Genomic DNA, 14,983 nt, shown 5'->3' on the forward strand with positions numbered 1-14,983 from the left:
TATCTGTCAACTTAATACATGCACCATATGGACAGTCACATAGGTATATCATATACAGGAATATACCAGTATAATTGGCTCAGTGGTAGAGCGTTCATTTTTGGTGCATGGGGTCCCGGGTTGAAACCCTGCTCCCACCAAGTGAACTTTGTGGTGGGCAAACACCGTGTGCGTGGGTTTCCTCGGGGTTCTTCCGTTTCCTCTCACTTTCTCCATTCCACCATTTCATTCATTTCTCATCATCACCGTCTCTTTTAGCCTAGCCGGCATAACAGTGGGACGTAAAACTCAAAAAATTCATTTCTTCTACCAGTGTAATGACCGGAGACAAATTTAGGAAATATGAATATAAGTTACAAAAGTACAACTCTATCCCAGATAAATACAGTATTGTTATTGGCTGTTATTAAGATTGAGGCACTGTGTTGCTCATGTGTGAAAAAAAAATGTCGAAATAACTCTGAACTTAAGGAGGAATAAAGGCCCTAATATTATAACATATATTTCATTCGTTATTAAATAAATATATAGATTTAATAAATAAACTATCTCCTATTCAAGATATTTGTTAAAATTTTAAAAGAGATTAATACTAACCTTTAGGTAAGCACATGTTCAAAGCACACAAATGAACGTATTGAATCAACAACAACTCAAAAACTACTATTTTATTCAAAACACGTAAAAATAGTTACTAATAACAAATTTGGTGTTTAATTAAAGAAAATCAGTCAAATATTTCTGACCTTCCATGTATCTTTCCTTCATATGTTAATCGAATCAGTGCCTAGAAATAAATTCGGTATTTATGATATTCAAGTAACCTTCAGATTTGTTGTGCAAATTACATGAAATAAATAAAATATTTTAATTTTAAATATTAACTGCATATAATAGTTACAGATATTTTGGAACAAAAAGACTCTTACGTACTATTGGAAAATAAAAGTATATACCATATTATTAGTTAATACATTTTTAAAAGAACATTGAACCTTTTCTTAAATTGCACAGTCATTAGAGAACTTGTTTATATTCACTATTCTTTTATGGAGGTAAACAATGATACTCAGCATCAGCATCTTTCTTCTGAAGCTATAGAAAAAATACTAAAGCGATTTCTGTAGTCATATTTTCTTTTAAAAAATCATACTAGTTTGAAAGAAGCTATTGGAAAGCGTCTGCTTTATTGATACAATATTGATTTGCCTTCACATACTAAGATTTAAGCTTTCAGTATTGGCCAGAAAATCCCGGTCTGATATTGGTGAAGCAGAAATTGGGAAGTTACAGTAACACAAAAGTCTCACGTAATTGGAGGAGGAGCAGTTCGTAGTTTCCGTGAATATCTTCAAGAAAATAAAAGTTCCGTATATGCTATATCCTGTAAATTACACATTGGACTCAATTGCAACATCGTTCTGTGAATGGTAAAGGGAGTCCTATCAGATGAATCTTACAGTAGCTTCGTATAGTATGAACAACCTCTGTACTATTGTTCATCACTATAGTAGAGCCGCCTATCACAGTTTAACCTTAGCGAACAATATGGACTCATGGATACTACGAGGTCGTCATTCTGGAGTTGATACCAAAAGAAAGAAGTTATCTGAGGACGACGAGGACATATCGGAGGAAGGTTAAAAGTGTGGAAGTACTGTAGTAACAAGGTCTTGTAAAGTACTGGCATCTCTTTGTAAGTATTGGATGTGCAAGTAGAAATTCGGTTCTTTGGGGGTCAAATTGCGCTGTATTGAAAAGATACTTTTTACAAAGATCAATAATGGAAATATTCGCCATTACTATCTATGGCCTTTTGCCAGCGATATGGAAACTGATGAATGCCGTCGCGATAGAAATTTAGTGATTTCGAAGCAAAATAGTTATCGAGACATTTTCGCACATCTTCAACTTGTGTGAATCGCTGTTCTTTCAAAGATGACAACATGGATTTGAATTAATAGCAATCAATACCAGGTCTGGAGAAAACGCCACATGTTGGAGAACTTTTAGCTTAAGGCGAAGATGAGTTCCTGGGTTTCTTTTGCTGTATGTGGACGAGCGATTTCAATCAACAATAGCACTTTCTGATTTCCTTAGCCGGCAAATGGTCGTTTTTCCTTTAGCATTTAACTTAATTTGATCAATTGGGCTTGGTAATGTTAAGCTGTCACATTTTGACCAGGTTCCAGAAGCTCGTAGTAAATAACACCTTTACAATCCCACCAGACACACAGTAACACTTTCTTGGCACGAGTATTCGTTTTTGCAATTGATATTGATGGCTGGCTTGGATCAACCCACACTTTTCGACGTTTAAGATTGTCATACAAAATCCACTTTTCATTGCCCGTGATGATTTCCTGCAAAAAGGTTTCGTTTTTGTACCGCGGAAGCAAATTCATGCAGATTGAACTCTGCTTTTTGTTTTCTTCTGTCAGTTCATGAGAAACCCTCAGTTCATGAGAAACCCATTTACCTTTCTTCTGTATCTTTCTCATTGCATGCAATTGAAGTGATATTGCTTGGCGAGTCACTCCTAAAGATATACCAAATTGACTTGACACCTAGTCTTCCGTTCCAGGCGCTGCTATCGGCTGAAGAAATTCCACTTCCTTTCGCCAAAGCTCTCTCCCTTAGCAACAGCTGAATCCTTATTGGCTCAACGCGTGGGTGTGTCGAAGGTGTGAGCTTTAGTTGGCATTTTTTGCCACGGCTAAAGACATTTTGGCAGCACTATAGCTGTTCAGTAAGCTCTTCTTGCGTTTCCTATGGATTTTCATCCAGTAACAGTTGAAGTTCTTCGGTTTCAAATATTTTCACTGTTCCTGGACATGGATCGTCCTCCAGACCATTCCGCCACGAAATCTTGCAAACCATTTTTTTTTTTAACTGTTGAATGATTCACAGAATGTTCACCCAAAGTCGAATTAATCAACTGTTACTTGCCCCGCATTTTTCATTTGAAAACAGAAGAGAATGCAATGGTGAAAAAATTGGTTATCGACCCCCATCTCTTCTACACTTGATACACGTGACATGACAGCATGTGCCTGACTGAACCTTTGTTACAAAACCAGTAAACCCTAAGGTAGCACACTAGTGGCCGAATTGGATGCGTCGAAGAGTGTTATCGAATGTACCCAACTTCAAAGCTGAGTTTCTACTTCCACAGCCAATAATAATAATAATAATAATAATAATAATAATAATAATAATAATAATAATAATAATAATAATAATAATAATAATAATACAGTAAAACCTCTCTAAAGCGGACAACCGTGGGGAATAAAAAATTGTCCGCTATAGAGAGGTGTCCGCCTTAGGAAGGTTTCAAGATTTTCTTACGTAAATGAAAATAAAAAATGAAATTTTTGAGTTTTACGTCCCACGGTTATGCCGGTTAGGCTAAAGGAGACGGTGATGATGAGTAATTAATGAAATGGTGGAATGAAGAAAGTGGGAGGAAACGGGAGAACCCCGAGAAAACCCACGCACACGGTGTTTGTTCACCACAAAGTTCACTTGGCGGGGGCTGGGATCGAACCCGGGACCCCAAGCATCAGAAGTGAACGCTCTACCACTGAGCCACCGCGGCCCCTCTTACGTAAATGAGTAAACAAGATAATATGCAATTCGAAACAAATATTTTTTGCATGAATCATATATTTACGAATGTTGCCAAAATGTTACTGTACCCACATTATCCTCCGCCATCCAGTACTCTGTGTTCGAGGGATAACATGGAAATAAGATGTTATAGTTCTCTGAACTTTACACTTATCACTTTACTACGTTTTCAGTATGTCGCTTTAATTTGTGGTTAATTACAGTCCAGTAGTGTCTTTTTTGGGACAATATGCGTGCCCGCGGGCAAAAAATACCAAACTTGTTTTTTGCTTGGTTAGAGATTCCAGCGGGACAGTAGAATAGCATATCATTCCAAACGGCGGACAATTTTCAATCACTTTTGTGTCTAAAACAGCTTGGGTGGGAGTGAGATGCAAGCAAAAGACATGAGAGTGTGGTTAAACAGAGGCGCTTCGTCTGGATTGCAAGCAGACAGTTGAAAAGACAAAATGCTGTCATAATGTTTCCTTGGTGACACATGTATGAATTATTAAAATGTTTTTTACTGTACTTTTCAACTTGTTTTTAGAGAAAGTGTCCGTAATACGGAGGTAAATAGTACCTATTAAAGACAGAAAAGACTGTCCGTGTCCGTACTAGAGAGTGTCCGCTTTAGAGAGGTTTGCCAATATGTTTTTTCCTATTACAGTGTACGGGGATTACAAAATATGTCCGTTACGGGAGGTGTCCGCTTTACAGAGGTGTCCGTTAGTAGAGGTTTCACTGTAATAATAATAATAATAATAATAATAATAATAAATGCTTGTAATACATTAGAAAGTATAAAGGAACGAATATTCTTACCTGGAAATATAACAAGGCTATTGACTGTTTCTGGCCTGACTGCTGCTCCATCTGTTGCTATCACAGTTAAGCTATGGTTGTCTATTGAGAGTAATATAGGGCAATCTAATGATGCTGCACTGATAACTCTAAATCTGTATTTCTTCCCATGACTTACTCTAAATTGTGTAAACGGAATATCTGTTTGCACTCCTGTATCCGAATCCTGAAACAATACAAGGTAGATGATTTTATTATTAAATTGTTCTTTTTGTGAACAGGTATTAAATTTTTGTCTAATTATGAGACAAGTGTTATGGATTTAAAGGCAGGTATTAAAATGAGGGAGGACGCGAAAGAAGAAAGAAAAAAAAATATTAGAATCACAGGAAGATGTGACCATAAAAGAATTTTACGTATTTTTTCTTTGTTGCATACCCTCTTAGAACATAATTCTCTTAATTAGGGTTTTTTGTAGGGCCATATCGTAAAAATAATTGCTAACGGTAAGTGCTAGTAAACAGCAAAATGAATCTGGCGGGCCGGATAAAAAGATACTACGGGACGTATTTTCTCCACGGATCGTAGTTTGCCGATCCCTGCTCTACAGTAGCGTAGCTAAAAAAAATTTTCAGGGGGGCCAAGGAAGGGAACAAGAAAATTTTGTGCAGGCCATCTTCAATGAATGAAAAACTTGATTTACATAAATTTATATTTATATATATATATATATATATATATATATATATATATATATATATATATATATATATATATATATATATATATATATATATGTGTGTGTGTGTGTGTGTGTGTGTGTTTAAAGTGAATGTTTCTATCTCTGTTGTTCATGATTTTACTGTTTACAAAACAAGAATTTACTACCTCAAACAACTAGGATATCTGATTTCCATTTTAATATAAGTAAGTAGTAACTTAATCACGGCGTTTAAAATATGTGTGGCTGGTTGATTAGGTGGAAGCAGAATAATAAATGAACACACATTTAAAATCAAAAGGGAACAAAGTGCCTCGCTGAAATTTGCAGCTTATATCTTGATGCTAGTTAGTATAGGGATTTACTTATTACACACGAAGGCAGAGCCAGCAGAACTTCATACTTTGGAATCAAGCTAATATGCACATTGCTATATTAGGTTCTTACGAACAAACTACCGAAAACATTCCATTAAAAGTAAACTGAACTTATTCTATTTATTGCAATAGATAAATAATATTTAATAGCTATCTTAATGAAGATGAAATCAATGCTCATCTGGAGAAATTATTTTATCCTAAATGATTTTCTTCACTCTCATAACAAAGAAAAGAAATAATAAGAAGTAATACTTCAAATACATACTTTCATTACCTTTCTAAAACTTTTAATACACAAGTATTATAATTATTATGTGACAACGGAAAGTATTTTGTGTTGTGAGAACAGTAGAACGGACAGTATTATTTCAAAAAAGGTGGGAGATTATAAACTTCAGTAACAGTGCTTCGTCTATATTGTCCTGTTAATATAAACTAATTTTACTTGTGTGCTGTCAAGTGTCAGCTTGACAGCTGTAATACCAGGTACATAAAAGCATCGATCAACACCAGTTTACATTACAAAAAATATGTAGTTAATAAAACTGCGTATGAATACACAAACAAAGGTATGATGAAATATGTGCATTTGAGCTGAGCGGTAGAACAATAACTTCAGATTTGGAAGATGGTAGATCGATCCCTCGTGGGCAAATATTTCAACTTAGGAGTTTACCAAGATTATTCCTCATTTCGCTAGGGAAATGTTTATGGCCCAGTTGATTCATTCCCCTCATTTCTCATTTGAGCATCAGACGTTTTAAAGCCTTAAAATAAATTCAAATTAGTTGAAGTAAATTAACGCTACTATTCTGTAGTCGACGCTAAATCAATTTTGTTAGTTTTGAAATTATATATGAAGGAGCGACATTAATTAGTATATCCTGTTGAAAATTCATGTCACCACTGATTTACTGTTCTGCATAAGTCCTACAATGTATTTGGTGCGTTCAGAAATGATTGGCACTACAATTAATTTGTTTTGACAGGAACCATTTATTGAACAAACGATTACAGTTTATTTTAGAGGTATTCCCCGGCAATGTCTATGCACCTTTGCCACCGTTCTAGAAGCTTCCTTATCTGAGTAGCAAACTATTCTTTGGGGGTATCTCCCTGCCACTGGCGGACAAATGCGTGGAATTCATCATTTGTGTTGAACTTTTTACCTCTCATGCCCTCTTTCATTGTGTCGAATAAAGCATAGTCGCTAGGAGCCAGATCTGGCAAATATGGAGGATGCGGCAGTACACTAAACCCTAGTTCATGCACTGTGGCAATTATCTGGCGACTGACATGTGCCGTACATTATCGTGTTGGAGAAGAACGCCACGGCCCCATTTTCCTTGTTGGCGTTGTTGGATGCGTCGGCGAAGTCTATGCAGTGAACTACAGTAGCCCTCACTGTCGATGGACGTATTGGGAAGGAGCCATTCCATCAGCAGGATCCCTTCATGATCCCAGAAAACGGTCGCCATTTATTTCCACACGAATAGTCCGATCCGTGCTTTCTTTTGTCGAGAGCTTCCAGTATGCCTCCATTCCATGGGCCGGGTTTTTTTTTCTGGAGTCTCGTAGAGGAACCAAGTTTCGTCGACGGTGACCAGACGCTCAAAGAACTCGGTCGGATTTTCACTGTACTGTTGCTTCAACTGCTGGCAAATCTCCACACGTTTTTGTTTTTGTACAACGGTGAAGTCAGGAGGCACCCATTGTACACACACCTTATGCAGCTTCAAATCCTCATGAATGATAGTGTAGAGGGAACCCCGTGATAGACCTGTTTGTTTCTCTAGTTCATCAAACGTGATTCTCCTGTGCTCCATTATCAATTCATTCACTCGCGCGGCATTACTTGGTCTGCGTGCAGTTGCTGGACGCCCAGTGCTTTTGTTTTTTGCTGCACTGTCTTTGCCTTCTTTGAATTCGGATACCCAACGAGAAACGGATCTGCGACTTGGTGCTGTGTCCCCATATACGGCTGATAATCTGTTGTGGATGTCTGAAGTATTCACTCCTTCCCTCCAGAGAAACAACACTGTCCACTGTTCCCCTTGTGTGTCTGCTTCCATGCTGTCTTTTCGCTGTCTACCAGCGTCCTGGCAAGTTGGAGCAACTGCTGCTACAATGTGCTACCTACGGAAAGAAACACAACAATTTAGTGGGGTTTGAAAGTACTATAGTCTATCTTAATGCATACATCAACAAGCATTTCAAACTGCTACTTGGCACCAGTTATGGGGGGGGGGGGTGCCAATCATTATTAAACGAACTAAAAAATTTTCTCAGAAATTTAAGCATATTTTGACGAAGAACAAATATAAATTTGCGATAAAATTGGGTTCCATGAACTCACTGAATGGAATATGTGGACCAGTCCCACGAACTCCTGATATATCTCTGTAAACATCAGATAATATAACAGGATGACACAATCTGGTAACCGGAGTAACCACCACTTTTACACAAAGTATCATTACTGCCCCGACCAAGTTGCATCATCTCGGTATCTCGGTATCTTACCTGATGGTTAGTAATCAGCAGATTGTAACACTGGCTCTGTGACAAACTTTTGAATTTCTCCATGTAGTATCATTTTAGGGATTAAGCAACAATTGAAATATTTAAAGGAAAATACTTCTGAATAATTTATTTACAAAGAATAACTGATTTTACTACATTTCCCCAGGTTTTAGTTAGTAGTATAGGTTCATCAAGCGCTGACTGTTTTCCTGGAGGCCGCTAGTATCGCTTGTTAACATCATAGCAGAAGGTTTCTACCGAGTTGCCAACGGCCGAGAGCGCTAGTAAACTAGAAGTACTAGAGCCAAGACTATTATGTAATCAAGAGGGAGAACTAGTATCGGTAGCAAATAGTAGGTGTTGGTAGTACTCAGTATCTCATTTTTCTCAAACAATTGGGCTATGAACAACAGAGAGAATGATTATTTCAGAAATAATAAAAACTTCTGCTCTCTTCTTTTACTGTATATTAAACAAGACGGCTCGATATTAAGATGCTTTGAAAATAATAATAGCAAATTATTTAATGGATGCTATGAATTTGTTCTATGCCGCCATAACCAATGGGAATTAATTACTTAGTGTACGAATTATAGTAGACGAAAACTTCTTTCGTCCAACACAAGTGTAATGTTTTACTGCAGTGTATGTTATTTGTAAGTAAGCATATCATATTTTAGTATGAACTTCAACATTGAAGCGAATGAGAACGCTGACTGATTTTGCTTTTCTTTCTGGTTCTTTGTCAAAAACAAATGAGATAACTAGATAAGGGATAGAGGTTAAAAGGAATGCTCAGGTGGTGAGGTCAATGCATATGCACCCTACAGATTTCGGTGAATTAGATCTTGCTGTACTACAGGTAAAAACGAGCGGAGGAATTTTACTCGGACCGAAGACTATTGCAACATACGGTGTTCTGCAATGGGTAGCTCCTGTTGTCGAGAGATGTTTTGGTAGTAGCTTAACTTGTGGCCACGACCCACTCACCATTTGTCGAAATAGCAATATGACTATGTATCACTGTGTGGGGGCTACTAGGAAGGGGGAGGGGCAAGAATTTGAGCAAGGGGGCTTGGTCCCCCTTGGCTTCGCCACTGCTGCTCTACATCTTTATGTTGAGGTTTCACGAGTAGAACTTGTTTTCTATAACATACTTATATTAAAGAATATTTCAGACGTTGTATTGCAGTATCTATAGATCTTGATTTTGTTTAGTTGTAATTTGTTCTGTATCAAACAGTGGAGCTTTTGTCAGTCGTCCAAGAAAGTTTGCTTGTGCTCCTCTTCCCCCTTCTCCCGACTTCTATTCTGGTAACGTAACTCGATCAGACTGTATCTACTAATGAGTGTCTCCTTAGTTCTAGCATTCCATTTTCACCTCTGTTGAAAGGTATAAGAGGGTTCATTCAACTTAAAGAAACAAGAAGCTTTTCTAATCATTTTAGGAGTGAAAAGGAATCGTATAAGATTAGAAATGAGAAGCTATTACTATGTTTGGAATATACGTATCTGAGACCAGGCTTAATATTGGACTACGAAGGAAGTTGGTCAGGTGTTGTACCGGGTGATCCACTATATCCCTATTTTTATTTTACTGCTACTTTATCACAAACGATGTAATATAAATAACTCTACCGTTAGGTTATGCTATATTCTATGCCATTACGTACCATTATGTAAATTATTACGTTATTGTTGTTTGTTGCAGGTCTAAACAGTAATTAAATGAAGATGGTGCAGAGACTGAACGTTGCTGACCGTGCTCGGATTGCAGCGAGGATGGAAGTATGAACATATGGAAGTCGACTGTAATGGTACAAAGATATTGGAGACGGGAGAAGGGGAGGCACGCGATTCTGGACGTGAAAACAATAAAGAGACTGCAAGCGAACTTGTTGCGTACAGGTTTGGTTACTCACCAAAAGGGTGCTGGGCTCCCAAAGAGAGTTGTCACTGAGGAGGCTAAAGCAAACGCTGCTGCTGCTTTTGAGCAAAGTTCCACGAAGTCCCTCGGATAATATCATAGGGAATCTGGTTTATCGTGTGGTTCGGTCCATCAGCTAATGAAGATCAATAGACTAGACACAAGGTGAGATGACTAGAGACAATAAAAACCGATTTTGTCTAGGCATTGTCACCAGAAGACTGTGATATTAGGATGGAGTTAAATGGATGGAAGAAATACCAGATATCCTGAGTAATATTCTGTGGTCAGACGAAGCAGTGTTTCATGTGGGTGGGTTCATAAATCGCCATAACTGCCATTACTGGGCCTCTAGTAACAACAGTTCTGGAGCTATAATTGAAAAATTGCAGTCACGTCCTTCACTGACTGTTGTATTCGTGATGACACTTGTATCGGTCCTTACATTCTTCGTGAAACAATGAATGTGGAAAAGTATGTGCACATGCTACAAACGTTTGTTTAACCCATTGTTTCAACATGTAACGGAGTGGACAATTTGTACTTTATGCATAATGAGGCACCTCCCCATTTTGCGTTGATTTCGTGAGAATGGTTTGACAATGCTTTTCCAGGCCGCATTATTGGACGTCGCGGAACTGTTGAGTGGATACCGAGAAGTCCAAATTTGAGCCATTGGGCTTTTTCCTCTCGGGGTATTTGAAAGATGAAGTGTATGCCGGAAAACCACGAGGTGACTAGGACACTTTGGAAGCAGGCACGGGTACCAAACAACATGTTACAATGGTCTGTGAGGACACAGATATTGCAAAATAATTTACAAGACATTATTTAGTATGTACTTTTTATAATAGTGAATATGTACTTTTTGTAATAGTAGAGGTCATAATGAAAGGAAAATTGTTGCATTTGAACAGAGAAAGGACGTAAATATTGTAAAATCTTTTTCAATACATTTTTTATTTTACTCGAGACTTCTTCATAGTTTGTTATTAAAATACTTACCAACATATCCTCATTTTATTGTAATAACAAAACAATAGATGTTAATAGTAAGGTAGTTTAGATTGATCGAGCTTCTGGGCCTTCAGAATTTCATGTCACCTCCCCTCCCCCCCACCGTTACGAAATCCTGGATAAACGAACCAATATATATTGCCAGTAAAATAGTTTAGAATGATCGAGCCTCTGGTGTGATGACCACAGTACTTCATGTGACGGACCCCCCCCCCCTTCACGAAATCCTGGCTACGTGCCTGTTGGCCAGGACTGCAATGGTGTGCAACTAATGCTGGTGCCTACGTTGAATGAAATGGCAAGGATCATAGTACATAATAGAATTGACAGCAACCATGTAACATTGTTAATGACAGAATAATAGTGAAACGAAAATGTAATATGAAATGAAGGGATATAATTGTAGATCACCCTGTATATGGAACATTGGACTTTATGGTTCAGAGATTTGGATATTAAGGAAGTTAGAGAAGAGATATTTAGAGAGCTTCGAAAAGTGTTGGAGGAAGATGAAAGGGACAGAGAGAGTAACAAACAAAGATGTTTTAAAACGGATAACAGAGACGAGGACGCTTTTAGTCAGCATTCCTCATAGGAAGGCCAATTGGATTGGACACATCTTGGGAAGAAATTGTCTTCTTTACGTACATCATCATAGAAAAAAAAGATGGAAAGAAAGCGATGAGTAGGAAGAAGAAGAACATAACTGATTGATGATTTGAAAAATAGAAGAAAATATTGTGACTTAAAAGAGGAAGCTGAAGATCGACAGACGTAGAGGAAACATTTCCACGCACAAACCTTAAAAAATAAAATAAATAAAAATAGACTTTTTAGCTCCAGGACTTGTCAAAAGGGCAGAATACTCAATAATAATATAATGTGTATTAAAGTGTTCATCCCAAAGACATATCCTAACACTCTGATTTTACACAGGTGGATCATAACTTTCTATCCTTGAAGTATTCTCAGATTGAATGTTATTTCTGTGACAACTTACATCGCAGCACACATTATTCCGAACACGGGGAACCGTGAAGCTGGCGGTCCTTAACATTTCACATCCACTTTTGTCAAAGTTTGTCTTTTGCCTACTTTAAACATATCTTGAAATCAGAGCATATCTGAGAATTCTGTTGGGAACAAGTCTGGGAAATATATATTCTGTACGGAATCCTTTATACACCCATTACGCATTGGTGAAATAAGTATTTTTATATTCCGTATGTATGACTTGCTTTACGCTGATATGGACCACCACTCCACGGTTTCTCGAATTCAGAATAGCTCGTGTTGAAATTTGTCTCTTTGATAGCCCTAGTTCTGAAACTATGTACTTTTCTCTACAGATTCAGACTAACTTTTTCTCTTATTTCGATGTGAGGGATCACCTTTTTCAGTTTGTCGATATAGTGCATTAATACTTTGTATGCATTGTAATTACCTTGTACACTCCTCTTCCATTTATTAAAATAGAATCAGGAAAATCGTCTCCACCAGAGTGATGCGCTCCTGCATATCTTGCCATCAACATGACGTGAGTCCAATCAGATAGAATGAGAATATGTTCGGACAAATCGTAATCATAGAGTTCTGCATTCGGATCATGTGAAGAGATCTGACGAACTATCAATGGACCAAACACGCCATCTGCTCTCTCCAAGCCTGTAAGAGAATGCTGTGATCATTAACGGCTACTTCTGACATCAATAGAGTATTATTTCATAGTTGTACCAAATCAGCATATATAGAATGAATTGCGAATAAAATGGCAAGTCGTTTAGGATACCTGTCACAAGTTATGCAACCGAAATATCCAGAATTTCCCTTAAATTATATTTCGTCATCCTAGAAAGTAACGAACATTATTTTTTTCTCATTCTGTTTCTTTGAAGTTTACATTTTAATAAACATCATAATTACATTCGACTCCAGAGAAACATTTTGAAATTAGGTCACAATTCGGTGCAATTCTCCCATAAAAGATACTGTTCATGTGGTCTACATCTCATAAACACAGGGTGTTTCAAAACAACACCGACAACGTTTCGGAGGTGATTCCTAACACCAAGATAATACGAAAAGTATAGACCAACCTCGGTGCACAAATGCTTCCTTTCGGAGTTATAGGCTGCCGAAAACATGCAAAAATGAACTTTAAAGGCCCATAGCTCCAATACTATGGAACCAAGCGTAGTCGGGTCAAGACTTTATTTACGAACTAATATTCACCCTATTCAAATATTCATGTGTGAGAATCCTGCGGTACTTCCGCAACAATTTTTATATAAGCAGTTTGGCTATGCGCATATAATTTGAAGTACTCAAAAACTACCTCTATAAAAATTGATGGGTGAGTACCTTAGGATTCTGAAATGTGTACTTTTAGATAGTGCACATATTAGTTTCTAAGTGAGTGCTAAGTGAAGTCTTGACCTGACTGCGGTAGGCTCCATAGTGTTGGAGCTACGGACCTTTAAACTTAATTTTTTCATGTTTTCGGCAGCCTATAACTCCGAAAGGAAACATTTGTGCATCCAGGTTTGTCTATACTTTTGTCTTGTCTTGGTGTCAGAAATCCAAATCAAACGTTGTCGATGTCGTTTTGAAACACCCTGTTTTCTTTCTTCAAAAGAAATGTGAAAATCAAGCATTAAGTTAGCTATTTATATTGTATACTAGTAGAATAACCGTTCTTCGCACGGGAAAAATACGTTTGAGTTTGGACATAAAGGGCTGAATTTGGATTTAAATGGCATTGGAAGTGTGACTGTTAATCTCAGTGACCACGAAAACTATTGATTCGACACTAATATCCGTTATTTTCGATCATTTTTAAATATTTCCCGCTTTCCTCCCCTAAGTTGCACTGCAAAAGTGAAATGATAAAAACCATTGATCAGTGATTGAAAATTTGATTGAGATCGGTCGAGTGGTTTAAGGGTCATTAAGTCACAAACATAGGAACTTTCATTTATATATATATATATACATAGAATCAAATAAAAAGTATTAAATATAAATTTATTGTTATTGATGTGAAAATTAAATACATAGATTAAGTGAATACCTTTGCTTGACTTGCCTTCCTTTGCCGTATTACTTTGAAAAGGTAAATCTTAAATTTTGAAGGTTGATTAATGGGTATTAAACCAAAAATTTGAAATAAGTAATATGTGATTGTTTGATTGGAAAAACCAATGCTGTCAATCTTGTACGTGCCATGGTGGGAACAACAGTTAATAGCTCAGATTATCATTACTAAATATCAAACTTTGGGATATAAAATATGGGAATGAAAACTGATGTCCTGCACGGAACTTAACTGTAAAGGGCTATGTTTGAATGTGAATACAATTCAAATGATTCAATTTTGTAGAAAAGTGACTAGTTTGAAAGGCGAGGTAAAAAGAGTAAGGGTATAAGAATAAAGGATGAGCACTAGCTTGTGTAACTCTTCGGTGACTGGCGTCGTGCTCGTGGTCTGGAATGACGAATGTATCTTTCCGGCGTCTTCCACTCTCTGGATGGTAACTGGAGAAATGAAAGCTAGTTGACAACTGGAACCAATCCTGTCAAACTGCTAGAGCGTTGAATCAAATCTGCCATGAACATAGCTCTTCATCTCTGCTAAAGTGTTTCTATGGTTATGAACCCTCAGAATGATATTTCAAAAGATATGGAGCTGGACCGTCTCCAATGGTATGGTGTTCTTCTTTACACAATCAAATCTTCATGATGAATACCTCTTGTATACGGTGTCCTCTATGGTTTTGTTTAATCAGAAAGCGATGACTTGCGATCAACGTGCGAGGAAGTTTTTGGCTAGGCGGAAAGGAATTCATTTCAGGAAGCAAGGGAAACTAGTCTATCATTTATTGGTAGCTTTTGTAATGAGAATAAGGAAATACATGTTTACTTGAGTTGTCTGGAAATGTACAATCCGCGACAAAAAACCTGCAACATGAGCATATAAGTTTATTGTGAAATAACGAAGTC

At 37.3% G+C, this 14,983-nt stretch overlaps 1 protein-coding gene across 1 annotated transcript in view; it reads right to left on the reverse strand.

Moving 5' to 3' along the window:
• The window catches only part of LOC145694596 (multicopper oxidase 3-like), a 110,372-nt gene that overhangs the window by 29,230 nt on the left and 66,159 nt on the right, over nt 1-14,983 (reverse strand). The window contains exons 5-6 of the mRNA XM_081770966.1: nt 12,429-12,649; nt 4,438-4,642 (exon numbers count right to left, since the gene is read on the reverse strand). Of these exons, the coding sequence (XP_081627092.1) occupies nt 4,438-4,642; nt 12,429-12,649 (426 nt within the window). The remainder of the gene's footprint in view (nt 1-4,437; nt 4,643-12,428; nt 12,650-14,983) is intronic.

Source organism: Thermobia domestica, chromosome 9, assembly GCF_964235325.1.
Source record: "Thermobia domestica chromosome 9, izTheDome1.hap1.1, whole genome shotgun sequence".
NCBI classification, from domain to species: Eukaryota; Metazoa; Arthropoda; class Insecta; order Zygentoma; family Lepismatidae; genus Thermobia; species Thermobia domestica.